General features: G+C 43.3%; 2 protein-coding genes and 1 long non-coding RNA gene across 9 annotated transcripts in view; 2 read left to right on the top strand and 1 right to left on the bottom strand.

Annotated features, from left to right (window-relative positions):
• Window positions 1–990: 990 nt before the first annotated feature.
• Window positions 991–13,048, top strand: LDHA (lactate dehydrogenase A). Of its 4 annotated transcripts, NM_174099.2 has the most exon segments (9): window positions 1,166–1,214; window positions 2,632–2,716; window positions 5,858–6,007; window positions 7,490–7,607; window positions 8,549–8,722; window positions 9,385–9,558; window positions 10,202–10,319; window positions 11,567–11,690; window positions 12,270–13,048. In NM_174099.2, coding segments are annotated over 7 exon segments (999 nt in total). In that variant the 5' UTR covers window positions 1,166–1,214; window positions 2,632–2,716; window positions 5,858–5,881; the 3' UTR covers window positions 12,435–13,048.
• On the bottom strand, window positions 10,228–17,514 carry LOC132344183 (uncharacterized). Its single transcript, XR_009493329.1, has 2 exons — window positions 17,151–17,514; window positions 10,228–10,476 (listed from the first exon to the last, which is right to left on the bottom strand). It is a non-coding gene; the product is annotated as an uncharacterized lncRNA (long non-coding RNA).
• LDHC (lactate dehydrogenase C) overlaps window positions 17,515–17,890 on the top strand; it is a 33,021-nt gene continuing 32,645 nt past the window's right edge. For 2 of the 4 annotated variants that reach the window (NM_001046422.2, NM_001113249.1), the window contains exon 1: window positions 17,553–17,831. The gene's annotated coding sequence lies outside the window, so the exon portion shown is untranslated. Of the gene's footprint in view, window positions 17,832–17,890 lie in introns of all 4 variants that reach the window. The other 2 variants (XM_024987232.2, XM_024987234.2) reach the window with 2 other exon arrangements.

The following is a 17,890-nucleotide window of genomic DNA, read 5'->3' as shown; positions in this document are numbered from 1 at the left end:
GTCTCTCTCTCTCTCTCTCTTTTTTTAAGGCTGAGTTCAGATCCTACCTCTTCCAGAAAGCCCTCACAGGTATCCCTGGCCAAAGGACCTGTCTCTCATCTGAATGCTAGAGCATTACTTTCTACCTCTTTTGTGTCAATGCTACATTTTATCTTGCACTTTAATTACTGAGTGGGATGCTGTTGGTTTTCTCCATTAAATTTGTGGAGAAGCCTTATAAATTTGTCTTATTCATTTTTGTATCCCCAGCGCCTATAATGATACTCTTTACATAGCAGGCATGTAATCTGAAATATATTTATTTATTAAACTAAATGCTGGTGATATGGAGATAGATGAATGAGAAAGTTTCTGCCCATTAGGAGCTTACAATCTAATCCGAGAAAGAGATGCACAGAAGTAAGAACTAATTTAATATAAAGCCAAAGGAACAGCGCTTGACCTGTGGAGGTATGGGGTTTGGGTGGGCAGGGATGGTGGCAAGGGGGATTATGTAGATTGAAGGAACTGCCTAGGTGGAAGTGAGTGGCATATTTGGGGAATGTGGTAAGTACCCTTGGGAATGGCATGCAGGAAAATAGGAGATAAGGCCAGAGAGGGGATGTGGGCTTTGGATCATAGAAAGTCTACTGAGCCTTTTCAAAGAATTTGGATTTTATTCTGGAGGCCATTGACTGAGGGGCCACTGAATGCTCTTGAGGAGGAAGATAATATATACTTACTGGATGAAGGTATGACATGTGTTTTGGGTAGACACCATTCTCTGGCCAAGGTCACTTTAGGAAAATCTTAGGTTGGATGCGGAACAGCACCCATTCTCTGCTCAACAGCCAGCTTGTCCCCTGATCACATCACCTCTTTGTGAGATTTTCCCTTTTGAAGAAACTGCCCCTGCCCCCCCCAAAAACCACTTCGTCAGGATGAAAAGTCTGTTCTGCCTTCTGAAACAGTTTCCTGCCCCACCCTCAGCTTTGACTTTAGTACAGAAATTCTTGTGTTTGGATTGCATTAGTCAGGATTCTGTGTTAGTCAGGGTTCTCCAGAGAAAGCGAATATTTATATATAAAATGAGATGTATTGTAAAGAATTGGCTCACGCGATTATGGAGGCTGAGAAGTCCCACGATCTGCTGTCTGCAAGCTGGAGATCCAGGAAAGCAGGTGGTGTGCATCCCAGTCCCAGCCAAAGGCCTGAGAAGTCGGAGTGTCAGCAGTGTAAGTCCCATGAGGATCAGAGACCCATGTCTTGGCTCAAGCAGATGGGCAGAGACACCCACTGACGCCCACTGCCTCTCACTGGAAACTCTGAACTTTCTGAACCTGGGACTGGCTTGGGCTCCCCTATATGATTTCTTGGCCTTTGTGGAATTGGTGGGGGGTGAGGGGTAGGAACTCCAATACTTTGGCCACTTCATGCGAAGAGCTGACTGATTGGAAAAGACCCTGATGTTGGGAGGGATTGGGGGCAGGAGGAGAAGGGAACGACAGAGGATGAGATGGCTGGATGGCATCACCGACTCAATGGACACGAGTTTAGGTAAACTTTGGGAGTTGGTGAAGGACAGGGAGGCCTGGCGTGCTGCAATTCATGGGGTCACAAAGAGTCGGACACGACTGAGCGACTGAACTGAACTGAACTGAGGGGCAGGAGGGGGACAACATCCTATAGAGGAAAAACTCCTAGTTTGGAGTCCTCAGCCTGGATTAAAGTGCCAGCTGAAATCAATGATTAGCTGTAGAACTTTGGCAAAACCAGTAATCTGTTTGTGCCTCAGTTTTCTCATCTGAAAAATCAGGATAATTATGTCTATTCCAAACAATTAAAGTGAAGATGAGGATGGGGACTGTCTAGCTTGCTGCCTGACACACAGGAGGTGCTGAGTAAACAGTACTTGTTTGATTCATATTTGTAGAATAAAATAGAAGCTCCAGTTCTACATAAACAGAGGGAAGCTGTGCTTGGAATGAGCTGTTGTTGGACACCTTAATTTAGAGGACTGCAAACTCTCTGCCTAGATTATCTTCAGAGGTGGTCCCAAAGCCTAACTGTTGAATGTTCCTGTCTTCCCAGCCTAACCTCTGCTCTCCAGGCTCTGCCCTCCTACTGACAGCTGTGGTTGCACTGATAGGAAGGCAGGGGCCCAGCCCTGGCTGAATGAGCCCCTTGTTGCAAAGGCTGATGAACCACAGACACTGCTGCAATTCGCCCTGCCCTGAGGAACCCTGGAGAACCTGTGGCTGGCCCTCAGTCCCTCCAGCTGTGTGTCTGGGAAGACAGACTAGATTCCTGAGCCTCCTGGAGTGGTGGGAAAACTGTTTTTTGTTGTTTAGTTGCTAAGTCATCTCTGACTCTTACAACCCCATGAATTGTAGCTGGCCAGGCTCCTCCGTCCATGGGATTTCCCAGGCAAGACTACTGGAGTGGGTTGCCATTCCCTTCTCCAGGGAATCTTCCTGATTCAGGGATCAAACGCGTCTCCTGCACTGGCAGGTGGATTCTTTACCACTAAGCCACCTAGGAAGCCCGGGGAAACTGTTAGGATGTGCTAGAAAGCTGCCCTGTTTTCTGGAGCTGAGCTTAGAGTTTTCCCTTCAAAACCAAGGAACTCACCAGTAGGGATATTTTTCACAGCTGGCAGCTATTAATCGGTGCCCCAGGTGCATGGAGGAAGTGGATTCACCTATACCCTTAAAACATTCATGGGCAGGTAGGACAGGTGAGTCACACACACACTTCTACTGCAAAGCGGTTGGCAGGATGTACAGACTGGTGTGGTGCAAGCAGACAGGAGGGGGATACCAACTCTGTGGGTGTGTGGGGTTGGGGGGAGGGTGAGAAGATGGGTACAGTTGAAAGAGACAGCAGAGGAAGGCCGGCCAGGAACCAGGGTGAGCCAAGGCTGGAGGTAAAAATATCACGTTAAAAACATAAAACCTAGGCTGCTCTGGGGCGTGGCTGGGACACAGGTGCTTGACCGGTAGGGCAGCAGGGAGTGCAATCAAGAGGCTGAGGTTTTACTTTGAGTTGTGAGACTTGCAAGTTTTAGCCCTGGGGGACAGGCAGGGTCATGTTTTGGAAATCACACGACTTGGGTTAAGTAGACTGACGCTGTGCTAAGAATTTTCTTTTTTTCAACAAATATTCTGTCGAGTGTCGGTTATGTGCTAGAAGTTGGGCAGTGGGGAACTGCGGCAAAAATTCAGGTTGAGCCTTCCTTGAAAGTAACTTCCACATTTTATGGAAGAGGAAATGGAGGGTCGGCTTGATCCCGGCTTACGGCTCTGTGTTTTGTGCCAGAGATAGCACACCTCTGCTCAGTCCTTCTGAAGTCTCGGCGCACGTGGGTCGGCCCGCCTGCGGGTCCTCCGCCTGCGCGCGCCGCCGGGGCATCTTCAACGCCCAGCCCGGCTGGGAGCCCGCCCCCACCCCAGCGCACACGTGGGTTCTCGCACGTCCGCCCGGTTCCCCCTTGACGTCAGCCTCGCGGTTCCATTTAAGGCCCCTCCCGCGCCCCACTCCGAGTACCGGAGCCGCTGCAGCCAAGTCCGGATCCCACGCCGTGCGCCTCCGACGCCCGCCCGCTCGACGGTCACTCCCGGTACGGTCCGGCCTGGCGCTCTCTGCGCCCGAGGGCAAGGGCGATCGCTCTAGGCTTCACTGGCCCAGGCGCTGCCCATGGGGGGGGGTCCCCGCTCTTGGGAGGTGTAGGCGCTGCTTCCAAAGGGCATAGTCCTGAGACCTGGGCGGTGGCCCCACACTACCAAATGGTCTCGGGGGCCGGCTCCTGAACGGCTGCTGCTGCTCTAAGTGGGCACAATGGCCTCTGGCCGGGCTGGGGAACCAAGGAGGTAGTCGCACCTAACCTGGGGTCGAAGGTCCGGGTAGATGCAGACGTAATAGGAGACGACTGGTTGGGGAGGGGGGATTGGGGGATGGAGTACACCTCCGGGCTTGAAATGAGCAAGCCGCACGGAGCTCGAAGTCAGGTTGCCGGAGTCCACGGAACCGAAAAAGCTTCTGCAGTCTGGGGCGGATTCCCGGAAGCTGGAAAGCCGCTGGGTGCGCTCGGATCGCATTGTAATCCTGGCATTCTTGGGAGGTGGGCTCCTTGGGGCAGCCGCTGCCTGCAGATGAGAAGGAGTTCTTGGCGCAAGTTACTTTTGTTAAGCAGCTGCCGCTGTATCGGTCGCTGAACTAGACGTGGTGCATATAAATACGAAGGAGAAAGGGTACCAGCTCTCCCGCGTCTCAGTAGAATCAAAGGAGGATTATCTGGTACCTTCATCTCCTTTTAACAAACGGGGAACCTAAGGCCGATTAGGGCATCTCTAAGGTCACAGTGAGGGCCTGGCAGAGTTGGGGGGAGATAGACCCTCTTTCTCCAGGGCTCCACTTCCAATCCGTATCCCCACACTGAAGGGAGCGTTGGAGCCCAGAGCTTCGGTTTTGGTGAAACCAGGAGATGTCTGCAGAAAGCACTCCCTTCCCCCTGCCGGGCTGCAGAAACCTTTCAGGGCTGTCTAGAAATAGCAGTGATTTGTCAGGAGAGACTCTATTCCAGCTTGGTGACTCTGGGCTGCCTGCCTGTAAGTCCTCTCAGATATTTTTGCCCTTTGGAGCAGTGTCAAGATTAGACATAGTGCTTTCGGGATGCAATCTATGAAAATCTCTCCAGTGAACGCAGAACCACCCCTACCCAACCCTACCCCCCACCCCCCACCTCCCTGGCTCTGGAAATCGAGGCTTCCACCAAGAGGAACTTTACTGATGAACTTTAGGGGTCTCTGCAGCTACTGCTACATTCCCTGTAGTAACAAAATTTCCTTATATCAGTCCTCACGCCTTTGCAACTAAGATCACGGCAGAAGCCACGCGAGGTGCCTCCATGTGAGTTGGCTAACAGCCCCTGGTGCCTGGTATCAAGATTTAAACTCTGGTTCTGGCAGCGCGCCAGGCCGGGGAGGCAGCCAGCCGGGCTTCACGAACAAGTGTGCTTCAGAGCACGAGTTCAGTCTGGAAAAGTCTTTTGATTCCGAGCTCATTCAGACCCACAGAGCAGTAGACTCCCTCCTTATCAGGTCCGCTTACGGGCGGGGCTCTGCAAGCCAGCGCCGGGCTGTCCGGGCTAGCGCTCACCTCTCAGTAGCCAGCGGCGCGGAGGCACAAGGCTCTGGCCTCCACCCAGCGCTGTGAAGTGCGCTTGCGCACAAGATGAGCGGCGCGGTGCCTGGGTGGGGGAGGGGCGGCCGCTAATCTTCCGGGTCTGGGCGGGGCGTAAACTCCGCGGGCCCCTGCACACTGGCCACTGGATGTTCACTGCTTCTTCGGGGCGGGGGTTGGGGACAGGGAGGCGAAAACTAGAGCTGCGCATGAGCAGAGCTCCCACGGGTTCCGGCTAGTGTGTGAAGGCGGTTAGAGCCGCTTTATGCACGTATCTGTGGTCCTTGGAGTGCTTGGCAAGAGTCCTGGGGATTGGAGTAGAGCTGTACCTGTGGTCCTTAAGGGCTTGGCAGGAGCCCAAGGTGGGCCGGCGGCTTATACCGATCTTGTTTGAAGAAAGGCTAGCTCCACTTGGAGTTAATAAGTCAAGATGAGTAAGCCTTCAGGAGGCTATACTTATACCCAAACTTCAGTATTATTTTTCCACGCCAAGGTGAGGAACTTTATACCAAGACCAGAGCCCGGCATTAGGCCTTTCAGTTCTTCTTTGTCTCTTCGTAGGTTTCTTCCCTCCTCCCCCGCTTTTAGTCATTTCTTGTGATTTTTAGGGGCAGGTATCCCAAAAAGAAGCAAAAGAAGCTTTTTCAGAACAGTTTTCGGAAGGATGCAAGTGACAGGGCATGTTTTTCCCTTATAGGTTCCTTTAGGGTCTAAGTCCAAGATGGCAACTCTCAAGGATCAGCTGATTCAGAATCTTCTTAAGGAAGAACATGTCCCCCAGAATAAGATTACAATTGTTGGGGTTGGTGCTGTTGGCATGGCCTGTGCCATCAGTATCTTAATGAAGGTAAGTGAGAGCCTTTCACTTTGCAAGTCCCTTAAAGATACCTTGACTCCACCCGTCTACCATTTACTCTCCAAGATTGCATTATCACATTGTATATACAAATATATAAGCTCATGCACTCACTGAAAGAACTTCATGTGAAACAAACTTTTTAAAACCTGATGCTAAACCAAAAGGGTTATCTAAACTACAAAAATTAAAGGTTTCTAGGTTGGAAACCCAGTTCCTTAAATTCGCTGTGCTTTATTTAACCTCCTTAGTTGCCTACAAATGAAAAAGTAGAGTCTATGCCTTTAAGCAAGCTAAAATTATTTAAAAGTAATTTTTGAATTGAAATTGATGCATATACATGGTAAAATTAAACTGAATGTGGGAAGTCTTTTGCCCATAGTAATCCCATCTGCCCCGCTCCTTGGGTAGCAGTTTTGGTATCAATAGTGGAACTAACATTTAATTAGAAAAAATTTGTGAATGAATAAAAAACACTTTTTATAGCATTCAAGCCTGGTTTGTATTAAAAAGAAATTGAGAGAGCTTACAATATTAAAATATTTTTAAGTTCAGATTTGGAGTTACTAGTAAGAAAGTGAAGTGATGAATTCTGGATTCTGAACAAAAAGGACTGAAATGAGAAGGGACTGAAGGCAGAAATGAGCTCTGCAAAGGTCTTGTAATCACGAAAGTTGCTGTGTGTGTTCTTAAAAGAGACCACATGTTATTCAAAGTCTTCATTTGGATCAGACATTGATGCCATTTATTTCTCCCAAACCAGTGAACCACCTGTGGTCGTTTTCTGTGATGCCCCCTAACTCAGGTGTGGCTAAGAGTAACTGGCAGACCACTTATTACACTGTAAATGATTAGGGGTAGATCTGCACCTCAGCTCTTATAATCTCTTTGGTTGTGATAGTCCACATTCCATTTGTATTAAAGCTATTATTGGTGCTCCTTGTCTGAGATGCACCTATGAACTTCTGTAGGTTCACTTGAAAGGATATTTTTCACCAACATTTTGTAATGCACAAATCTGTCTATAAGTAAAACTTTTATGTTGATTAACATATGGAAAACATGTAACCAGGGAATGATCTAGAATACCACTTTTTAGGCCTTAATACTAGTTGGTATCATCTATTTAATGACTAACAACCTAAAATCAATGTGTAAAACTGAATTCGAGAGACTAAATAGAGCAGTTTCACATGACGGGGGGTACTCACTGCAAATTCGGTGTTCTGCTGCTGTGCAGTGGTGGTGGAGCCCTTGCCGAGGGTGCTCCAGTGAGAGAGGGGGTCAGTTCTTTTTCCTATGTATATGTCATCTATGAGTGAGCTTTTAATGGGAGCCTACCTCTACTTTGAGGTACGTACTGATGATAAAGTAGCAGAATTCTCCTATACCAGAAATACGGAAAATTTTCATGCTTGTCTAAAAATTTGGAAATGGCTATTTTCCACTGAACTAAAATTTTATGTCTTTCAGGACTTGGCAGATGAAGTTGCTCTTGTTGATGTCATGGAAGATAAACTGAAGGGAGAGATGATGGATCTCCAACATGGCAGCCTTTTCCTTAGAACACCAAAAATTGTCTCTGGCAAAGGTTGATTTTGGCAAATTTATATTACATTCTGTGTCAGGCTTAATTCTTTATCAGGCTTGAAAATCCTATCAGTTCTTCAAAGACTTCTTCTTTATACAGGATAAGAGAGCCTTTTGAACAATTTTGCATTGGTATCTATAGATATCAATGTTTGAATTTCCAAAAGTGTTTTTAAATGAAAATCCAGTTTGTCCATGATGTGGAAAACATCTGAATTATAATATAACTAGCAAAGCTTCTTGGGTTCATAGTTTACCACATTGCTTCAAATAGTTAAATACACTTACTTCCATTACTTCCTTTCATACACTAACACAAGGTAGAGACCAGGGTAAATGAGCCTGTTCAGATATTCCTGGCTTGACCCTGTCACACTTTACAAGCACCAGCCAGGAAACGGACATGGGCCGAAATAGTCTGTTTTAACACTTGAAAACCATTGACCATTTATCTGATAGATTACTCGTTTCATTGTCTTCAACCCAGGATTAACCATACTGTGCCACAGGATATATAGAAGCAAGACCTGCTTGATAAGTGTGAAGTTGCCTCTGCTTTAAAGAAAAAACCCATCCCTGAGCTGATATGACCACAATTAAGTAGAAATAGGAATATGGAAAAGTGTTAAGCTCAGGCGGCAAAAAATTGGGGTGTGTCTCATTTGATATGAGTGTGAAATAAATGTGATTCCTTTCAGCTCCCCCCAGTCATAGTTATATAAAGCCACAACCTACTTACATAATACAAGGAAGGTGTCGGTGTAGTCTTCCTCCATGTAAGTGGCCACAGTGATAAAACTCCAAAAGTAAAGGAGTCTGGGCATATATATGCCACATACACAAAACCCTGATAAAACTGTCCATTTAAAAAGTTAATGGAACAAATTTTTGCTGGAGTTTTCTTAAAAGCCTTAATCTAGTTATTGTTTCTCTTTTGTCTAGACTATAATGTGACAGCAAACTCCAGGCTGGTTATTATCACAGCTGGGGCACGTCAGCAAGAGGGAGAGAGCCGTCTGAATTTGGTCCAGCGTAACGTGAACATCTTTAAATTCATCATTCCTAATATTGTAAAATACAGCCCAAATTGCAAGTTGCTTGTTGTTTCCAATCCAGGTGAGACTTTTAATGGCATAAAAATAGATGAGCTAGAGTAAAACTGATAGTATGTATCATAATCTATATATATTTCTCATATTTTTCATTTTCCTCCTGAGAGTGAATTTGTGTTTTTGTAAAATAGTTACATTTAAAACATCAAGGGGAAACAAAGTCTTTAATGTAGTTGGCACTTTAAAATTTGTAACTTGCCTAGGAAGACCTTGGATAAGGAATAATTATGAATAATGTGTTATTGATGCACAACTTATTTTCATTAAACTACACTTCTTGAATTCTTAATGTATTTGTTATACACAATACAGAGGCTTAAAAATATTAACAGAAATATTGATTGGTCATGATAAATACCAAGATCTATACAGAGCCATGAATCTTGAGTAGTCAGTCATTAGCTCATGATTCACATAGTGAAAATGTTAGTCTCTCAATTGTGTCCAACTCTTTGCGACCCCGTGGACTGGGGCCTGCCAGGTTCCTCTGTCCATGGAGTTCTGCAGCGAAAATACTGGAGTGGGTAGCCATTCCATTTTCCAGGGGATCTTCCCGACTCAGGGATCAAACCCGGGTCTCCTGCATTGTGGGCAGATTTGTTACCTTCTGAGCTACCAGGAAAGCCCAATTTACATAATACCTCTGCCTAAATGTTTTCTCCACAGTCGATATTTTGACCTATGTGGCTTGGAAGATAAGTGGCTTTCCCAAAAACCGTGTTATTGGAAGTGGTTGCAATCTGGATTCAGCTCGCTTCCGTTATCTCATGGGGGAGAGGCTGGGAGTTCACCCATTAAGCTGCCATGGGTGGATCCTTGGGGAGCATGGTGACTCTAGTGGTAAGTATGACTTCTTTTATTGTTTGTAAAAAGATTGTGTAAAAAAATTGACAGGAGTATAATTACTGAATCAGAGTCTAAATCAGATATCCATTTATTAGGGTAGATGGTTTCCAGAAATCTTATCTCTTGGTATAATTATATGCTAGAATTGTTAAAGATTTTAGCCATTTTTGTGTGACATATTTTGGTATAAGGGATGAGGAATGAAATTTATTACAATGAACATATTAAATAAGATGATAGTTCTTAATATCACAGCTGTTTATAGGCAAACTGCTTGTCCTGAAAAGGTCAGCTGATCCAAATGCAATGTATGAGAAAAAATCTGTTATCACAGTTGAAAGATGTTATAATTTGTGCAGAGTTCTCGGTTCCTATGGCAAGAAAATTCCTTTTAAGATCTCATAATATCCCGTCTCAATATTTCCCATTAGGAAAAAGCAGATTAGCATACAGTGAAAATTCTTAGCTTTACATAATTTAATCAGAGAAAATCTAAAAGTATTGGTAGTCTTGACCACCTACCAAAAGGGGATAATCTTCCTCAAATAAGAAAACACAGTTTTTGGAGAATGGGTCAGAATTACTGGTCAGCTAGGCAGTGCTTGGGAGTGAATATATTCTGTACTCTTTTGTTTAGTGCCTGTATGGAGTGGAGTGAATGTTGCTGGTGTCTCCCTGAAGAATTTACACCCTGAATTAGGCACTGATGCAGATAAGGAACAGTGGAAAGCGGTTCACAAACAAGTGGTTGACAGGTAATAGATCTCATAGTTTGTAACAGGTTAAAATTTATTATTTTTATTTAAGAAATTAAAAGTTTTGGAAATGCCCTGGTTGTCTAGTTAGGACTTGAGCTTTCACTGCCGAACTTGTGAGTTCATCCCTGGTTGAGGAACTGAGATCTGGCGAGCCCTGCACGTGGCCAGAAAGATAAAAGATGAAAAGTTTAATAACCTGTGCATTTGGTAACTGTCAGAAAACTTGTTTTCTAAAGCTTGTTAAAACTCGTACTATAAAACAGGTAAAGGTATTAGATATTGCAGGCATGTGTTAATGTTACAGTTTATAGTATGATAATTCTTCCTGTATTTGTAAACGAAGATATAAAACAAGTCTACCTGATTTGAGATTCAGTCTTTACTTCAAAAGCATGTATCATTGATTTAGTTAGGAATAAGAATTTTTTAATCTAAGTTCTTATAATCATGAATACAAATACAACTAGCTGCTTGTTTACTCAGATTATAAAGTTTTAAGCAAGATACAAATTCATCATGGTACAAAAAAATAATTAACTGTTAGAAATTGTTCAAATAAGGAAACTTGCAACTTACTGGCATTATTTACTTTAAATAAGGTAGCCATGTGTAGACCTCAGGTCTATGGAATTGAAGAATGAATCATGATTGGTCTAAGCAAGGCCCTCTGATTTGTATTTGTTAAAACCTGTGACCCCATCATCCAACCCAAGAAATGTTGACAGTTGCTGTCAACTAACTGTAGTGTTTGTTGAATTGGAATTCTTAGGCTGCTGGTGCTTGGAAATGAGTGGATTCTGTGCTCTTCCCACTTACCTCTCTACGCCTAACCCCCCACCCCCACATACACACTCCTGAGATAATCCCAAGTCAAGCATGCAATATGTAATCTTCTCGGATCTGCTTTTTTAAGTTTAGTATTGCCTTTATAAGAATCATCTATTTTGTTGCCTGAGCCATAGTTGTTTGTTTTGACAGCTATGTATAATTTATCCATCCTCCCGTTGAAGAGCACTGGGGTTGTTGCCAGGTTCTTGCTATTACCAACAGTACTATTGTAAACATCCCCATACATGATATCCTGGCATACATGTGCAAGGGTTATACTTAGGTATATAATGCAACTTTATTATTTATATAGTATTACTTATTATATCAGTGATTTCTTATAAAGCACGTGTTCAGTGAAAGCTTTTTCTTTGTTCCTCCTACCCTACTTTTTCCTGTCCTTCGCTATCCTACAGTGCTTATGAGGTGATCAAACTGAAAGGCTACACATCCTGGGCCATTGGACTGTCAGTGGCCGATTTGGCAGAAAGTATAATGAAGAATCTTAGGCGGGTGCATCCGATTTCCACCATGATTAAGGTAGGTCTGTGTAGTAAAATGTACTTGAATGCCGTTATTTCCTGTTTTGTTTTTTTTAAACTCATTTCAGAAAGCAATTAGATTAAGGTAAGTCCTCAATCATTGATTTGAGTGAAATTAGTACACCTGCAGCTTTCTTTTTTGAAAAGACATGGTTGAGCTTTAGGATTAATGTCTACTAGTACTGTGGTTATTAACACATAGCTACTTAATAATGACCTGTTGACTGAAAAACTTGATTCAATTTTGTTGATGAGTGGAAGACTATAAAAGACACAAATTTTTCTCCTTTGGGGAAAAATAGAAATCACGCTCAAAGTTACCAAAGTGTCAGACAATAAAAATTGGGAAGTATGAGGGGTAATAGCAATAATATAGATTTTCTTTTAGAATGGAAGTCTTGCTGCTATTTTAATGACTTTCTTTTACACTGTTCATTACATCCTAAGTGAAAATCTAGGAAGAAATTTTACTTGCCAAGTTGTATTAAGTAAGCTTCATGATTGTAGAGAATAGAAAGTCTTGGGAGATCCCAGAATGCATAGAAAAAACATAAAATATTTTTCATTTCATCCTCAGGGTCTCTATGGAATAAAAGAGGATGTCTTCCTTAGTGTTCCTTGCATCTTGGGACAGAATGGAATCTCAGACGTTGTGAAAGTGACTCTGACTCATGAAGAAGAGGCCTGTTTGAAGAAGAGTGCAGATACACTTTGGGGGATCCAGAAAGAACTGCAGTTTTAAAGTCTTCTAATGTTGTATCACTTCACTGTCTAGGCTACACAGGATTTTAGTTGGAGGTTGTAATTCATATTGTCCTTTATATCTGATCTGTGATTAAAACAGTAATGTTAAGACAGCCTAGGAAAAAATCAATTTCCTAATGTTAGAAATAGGAATGGTTCATAAAACCCTGCTGGATGGCAAGGAATGGTTCATGAAACCTTGCAGCTGTACCCTGATGCTGGATGGCACTTACCTTGTGTGGTCCTAAATTGGTTTGTCAAATAATTCAACTTCCTCAAGAGGTACCACTGCCCATGTTGCAGATGCTACAGTTGCCCTTCAAACCAGATGTGTATTTACTGTGTAATATAACCTCTGGTTCCTTTAGCCAAGGTGCCTAGTCCAACTTTTTTCCCTCCAGTTGATCACTTCCTGGGATCCAATGTACAAATCCAGTATTGCATGCCATGTGCATAACTGTTCTAAAGAATCTTATGTACTGTATGTATCAGAATAGTGTACATTGCCTTGTAATGTAAAAAGGGAAAATTACATAAATAATGCAACCAACTAAGTTATACCAACTAAAACAATAAATAAAGCTTGAACAGTGACTACTCTGTTAATTAAGATACAAAGTCGTAAAGCTGTTATTTGTTCATTACATAAATGGGAGCCACTGGGTTATTGGGCTATACTACACTGATTTTTTTAAGGGGTACTGTTTACTAATAATGAGACTTTATTAACATATTAAGGGTGTGATTAGATTGGCTAGACTGTTTTGTTACCATTTCCATTGTAATCATTTTAATATACTAAGCCCTCAAATATTATGAGATAATTTGATTATAGTGCTAATCATAACTGGTACTCTACAATTCACATAGGTAATACCCTATCAGTTCAGTTCAGTCAATCAGTTGTGTCTGACTCTGCAACCCCATGAATCGCAGCATGCCAGGCCTCCCTGTCCATCACCCACTCCCAGAGTTCACTCAAACTCATGTCCATCAAGTCGATGATGCCACCCAGCCATCTCATCCTCTGTCGTCCCCTTCTCCTCCTGCCCCCAATCTCTCCCAGCATCAGGGTCTTTTCCAATGAGTCCACTCTTTGCATGAGGTGGCCTAACTATTGGAGTTTCAGCCTCAGCATCAGTCCTTCCAATGAACACCCAGGACTGATCTTTAGGATGGACTGGTTGGATCTCCTTGCAGTCCAAGGGACTCTCAGGAGTCTTCTCCAACACCACAGTTCAAAAGCATCAATTCTTCAGCGCTCAGCTTGCTTTATAGTCCAACTCTCACATCCATACATGACCACTGGAAGAACCATAGCCTTGACTAGATGGACCTTTGTTGGCAAGGTAATATCTCTGCTTTTCAATATGCTATCTAGGTTGGTCATAACTTTCCTTCCAAGGAGTAAGTGTCTTTTAATTTCATGTCTGAAATCACCATCTGCAGTGATTTTGGAGCCTAAAAATATAAAGTCTGACACTGTTTCCACTGTTTCCCATCTATTTCCCATGATGTGATGGGACCAGATGCCATGATCTTCATTTTCTGAATGTTGAGCTTTAAGCCAACTTTTTCACTCTCCTCTTTCATCAAGAGGCTTTTTAGTTCCTCTTCACTTTCTGCCTTAAGGGTGGTGTCATCTGCATATCTGAGGTTATTGATATTTCTCCTGGCAATCTTGACTCCAGCTTGTGCTTCTTTCAGCCCAGCATTTCTCCTGATGTACTCTGCATATAAGTTAAATAAGCAGGGTGACAATATACAGCCTTGACATACTCCTTTTCCTATTTGGAACCAGTCTGTTCCATGTCCAGTTCTAACTGTTGCTTCCTGACCTGCATACAGGTTTCTCAAGAGGCAGGTCAGGTTGTCTGGTATTCCCATCTCTTTCAGAATTTTCCACAGTTTATTGTGATCCACACAGTCAAAGGCTTTGGCATAGTCAATAAAGCAGAAATAGATGTTTTTCTGGAACTCTCTTGCTTTTTCCATGATCCAGTGGATGTTGGCAATTTGATCTCTGGTTCCTCTGCCTTTTCTAAAACTAGCTTGAACATGTGGAAGTTCATGGTTCACATATTGCTGAAGCCTGGCTTGGAGAATTTTGAGCATTACTTTACTAGAGTGTGAGATGAGTACAATTGTACAGTAGTTTCACATTGTACAGGAGACAGGGATCAAGACCATCCCTATGGAAAAGAAATGCAAAAAAGCAAAATGGCTGTCTGAGGAGGCCTTACAAATAGCTGTGAAAAGAAGAGAAGTGAAAAGCACAGGAGAAAAGGAAAGATATAAGCATCTGAATGCAGAGTTCCAAAGAATAGCAAGAAGAGATAAGAAAGCTTTCCTCAGTGATCAATGCAAAGAAATAGAGGAAAACAACAGAATGGGAAAGACTCTCTTCAAGAAAATTAGAGATACCAAGGGAACATTTCATGCAAAGATGGGCTTGATAAAGGACAGAAATGGTATGGACCTAACAGAAGCAGAAGATATAAAGAAGAGGTGGCAAGAATACACAGAAGAACTGTACAAAAGAGAGCTTCATGACCCAGATAATCACGATGGTGTGATCACTCACCTAGAGACATCCTGGAATATGAAGTCAAGTGGGCCTTAGAAAGCACCAGTACAAAGTTAGTGGAGGTGATGGAAGTCCAGTTGAGCTATTTCAAATCCTGAAAGATGACGCTGTGAAAGTGCTACACTCAATATGCCAGCAAATTTGGAAAACTCATCAGTGGCCACAGGACTGGTAAACGTTAGTTTTCATTCCAATCCCAAAGAAAGGTAACACCCTATACACAGGTGTAAAAAACATTACTTGCCAACTGAACATAAGCAGTGGTTCTGTGCCACTACAGGGGGAGATTTTGTAAGAACCTTCACTCTGGAGGCCAGTAACAACTGTTTTTCAGTCACTTAGTTGTGTCCAACTCTGTGACACCATGGTCTGCAGCATACCAGACTTCCCTGTCCTTCACTATCTCTTGGGAGTTTGTTCAAACTCATGTCCACTGAGTCACTGATGCCATCCAACCATCTTGTGGTACTTAATTTTAAACCAAATAGTCCTGGTAGTTATCTATTCAAAAATTTTCTTTAGATCTCCCTCAAAATATTTCTATAACTATGACCTTCTTCAGGCCTAAAAACCATACTTCCAGAGGTTAACTAGAACAATGTTATGGTCATCACTTCCAAACTTTCCTATTTGAGAGACAGTTAAGAGAACTATGTTTTTTAATGGGTCTCAAATGTAGAAGGATAAGACGAGCCTACATAGGCCTTACAATTAGCTGTTATAATAGGATTTGCCTTCCTATAGACTTCAATAGCCTTAAGATATGTTACACAGCACAAAATTCACTCTTTTAAAGTGTATAGTTCTATGGATTCACATAGTTATGCAACTATTACCACTAAGAACTGTTAATTATCCCCCCAAAGAAATATTAAGTTATTCCTATACCCTTTTGTAGACTCTGATGCAGTCTTTTAAAAAAACATATTTACCCTTATTTCGTGTTCACACAATAAATTAGCTAATATCAACATGACAAAATGCTTAACAGATTAAATATTTCATGAATTTTCAGATTTAATCTTGTAAAGCTTCCTTACTTTCTGGCACATTACATGTTCCATGTTCACCATGTATCTTCCTGCCCTAGGCAAGGGTAGGCCAACTCTGCAAGGAGCCCTGATTGTTTTTAATGGAATATGATCTCATTTTAATAACCTTGGGAAGTGGACAAAGCAGGCCTTAGCCCCATCTTAAAATAAGTCGCCAGTTGGTAGGAGAAGCAAAGGGGATGTTCAGAATATGTGCCTTGGGCAGGTATGAAGAGCCTCTTTCTTCACCTAAGTAGGAGTTTGATCACTATGAAAATGACACTTCTTTTGGCATGCAGGTGTAGAGCTTGGATCTGGAAGTCATCCAAGTCAGCACTATCTCACAGTCTCTAGTAAATGAGGTACAAGGGCCAGAAGATGTTGTGGAAGTAAACAAGCCAAGTAGTAGTACAGATTCAGTAGCCACTGCCACACCTGAGAAGCCCTTGCCTGGGGCTAGTAATAGGTTGTGAAAAGTGCCATAAGAGAAACGAGAGATGTTGGGAGGGGAATGGTAGTTGATATATTTGTCAAGGAAAGTTAGAGGAACTGCCGTTTTTGTTCAAAACTGAAAATGAGGAACCAACTTTTGACAAGGGCTGGTGAGGGACAGGGAGGCCTGGCCTGCTGCGACTCATGGGGTCGTAAAGAGTCAGACACGACTGAACGACTGGACTGAACTGAACTGAACTGGGGAAGAACTTTGCTGACATACGCAACAGCAGAAAGTCCTGAAATGGGAAAAAGCTGTCCAAAAGCTGGAAGGAAGTGGTGTCTTGAGAAGTTGGAGGGATGAAAGGAGGCCACGTATTGACCACTTCTTAGATTGTAGTAAAAATTAGTTAAGTGCATCAGAAAGCCATTGAAGGATTTTAAGCAGACTTACTGCATGATCTAAACTACATTAAAAAAAAAAAAAAAAAAACTACTAGCTTTTATACAGAAAATGGATTATCTTTTATATTTTGAAAAGGGATTCAGATGCAAGTGATGACAAAAGATGACAGGTGAGGTTGTGTCCCAACCTGTGAGTTATAAATTCCTCGCATAAATTACAATCACCTTAGAACACTAACCATGCCCTTTTCATTACCACCTTGTTTTCTCAATTCAGCATTTCGAAGCATTGTCCTCAGGATGCTAGTTTTAGCTGGCCCACTGGTGAACAGGAGGTGCTCGCCTGAGAGTTCTTTCCCACGAAGGCTTCGAGCTTGCCCCCTTGCCCCCCAGGTGGGTCTGGTCTCCGAAGTTTCAGCTTTTAAATTAGTCTGAGGCCTAGACCAGCCGAAGGAAATGAAACGACACACCAATATCCCTCTCTTGCACAGTCTTTGAGACCAACTAAAATTCCTTACACGAAGATTACGACAACACGACAGCAGGTACTCACGAACCCACTCACACCAAAGGCCAAGCCCCTGCCAATGCGCCTGCGCACGAGGCGGCCATGGGGCGGAGCTTGTGTGCTGACGGAGAAGAGGCGTGCGTGCGTAGGAGCGTGCTTGCCTAACGGTTCAGACAGTAACGGTCGCTGGGCTTCACGCGTCTACTCACATCGCTATGTAGGTTTTCGTGGTGTAGCTTAAAAAGCGACTTAAAGGTCGTGCGTTGTGCATTCCGGCCTTGGGCCACAAGATAAGCGTTTGTGAGTGACTGGGACTGGAGCCAAAGTGGTGGCTTGGGGCAGGGAGACGTTTTAAAAACTTCTCGGTGCCCCAGTCTCTAACACTGATAGATACACTCGTCGGTTTTCTACCCCTCCACACCTGGCGAGCAGGTATTTTTTTCCTTTGGCTTCCCCCTTCTGACATTCTGCAAACTCAAGAGGTACTTCCA

This window comes from Bos taurus, chromosome 29 (assembly GCF_002263795.3).
Source record: "Bos taurus isolate L1 Dominette 01449 registration number 42190680 breed Hereford chromosome 29, ARS-UCD2.0, whole genome shotgun sequence".
NCBI classification, from domain to species: domain Eukaryota; kingdom Metazoa; phylum Chordata; class Mammalia; order Artiodactyla; family Bovidae; genus Bos; species Bos taurus.
The sequence above is the reverse complement of the archived record's forward strand: the minus strand, read 5'-3'. Positions and strand labels throughout refer to the sequence as shown.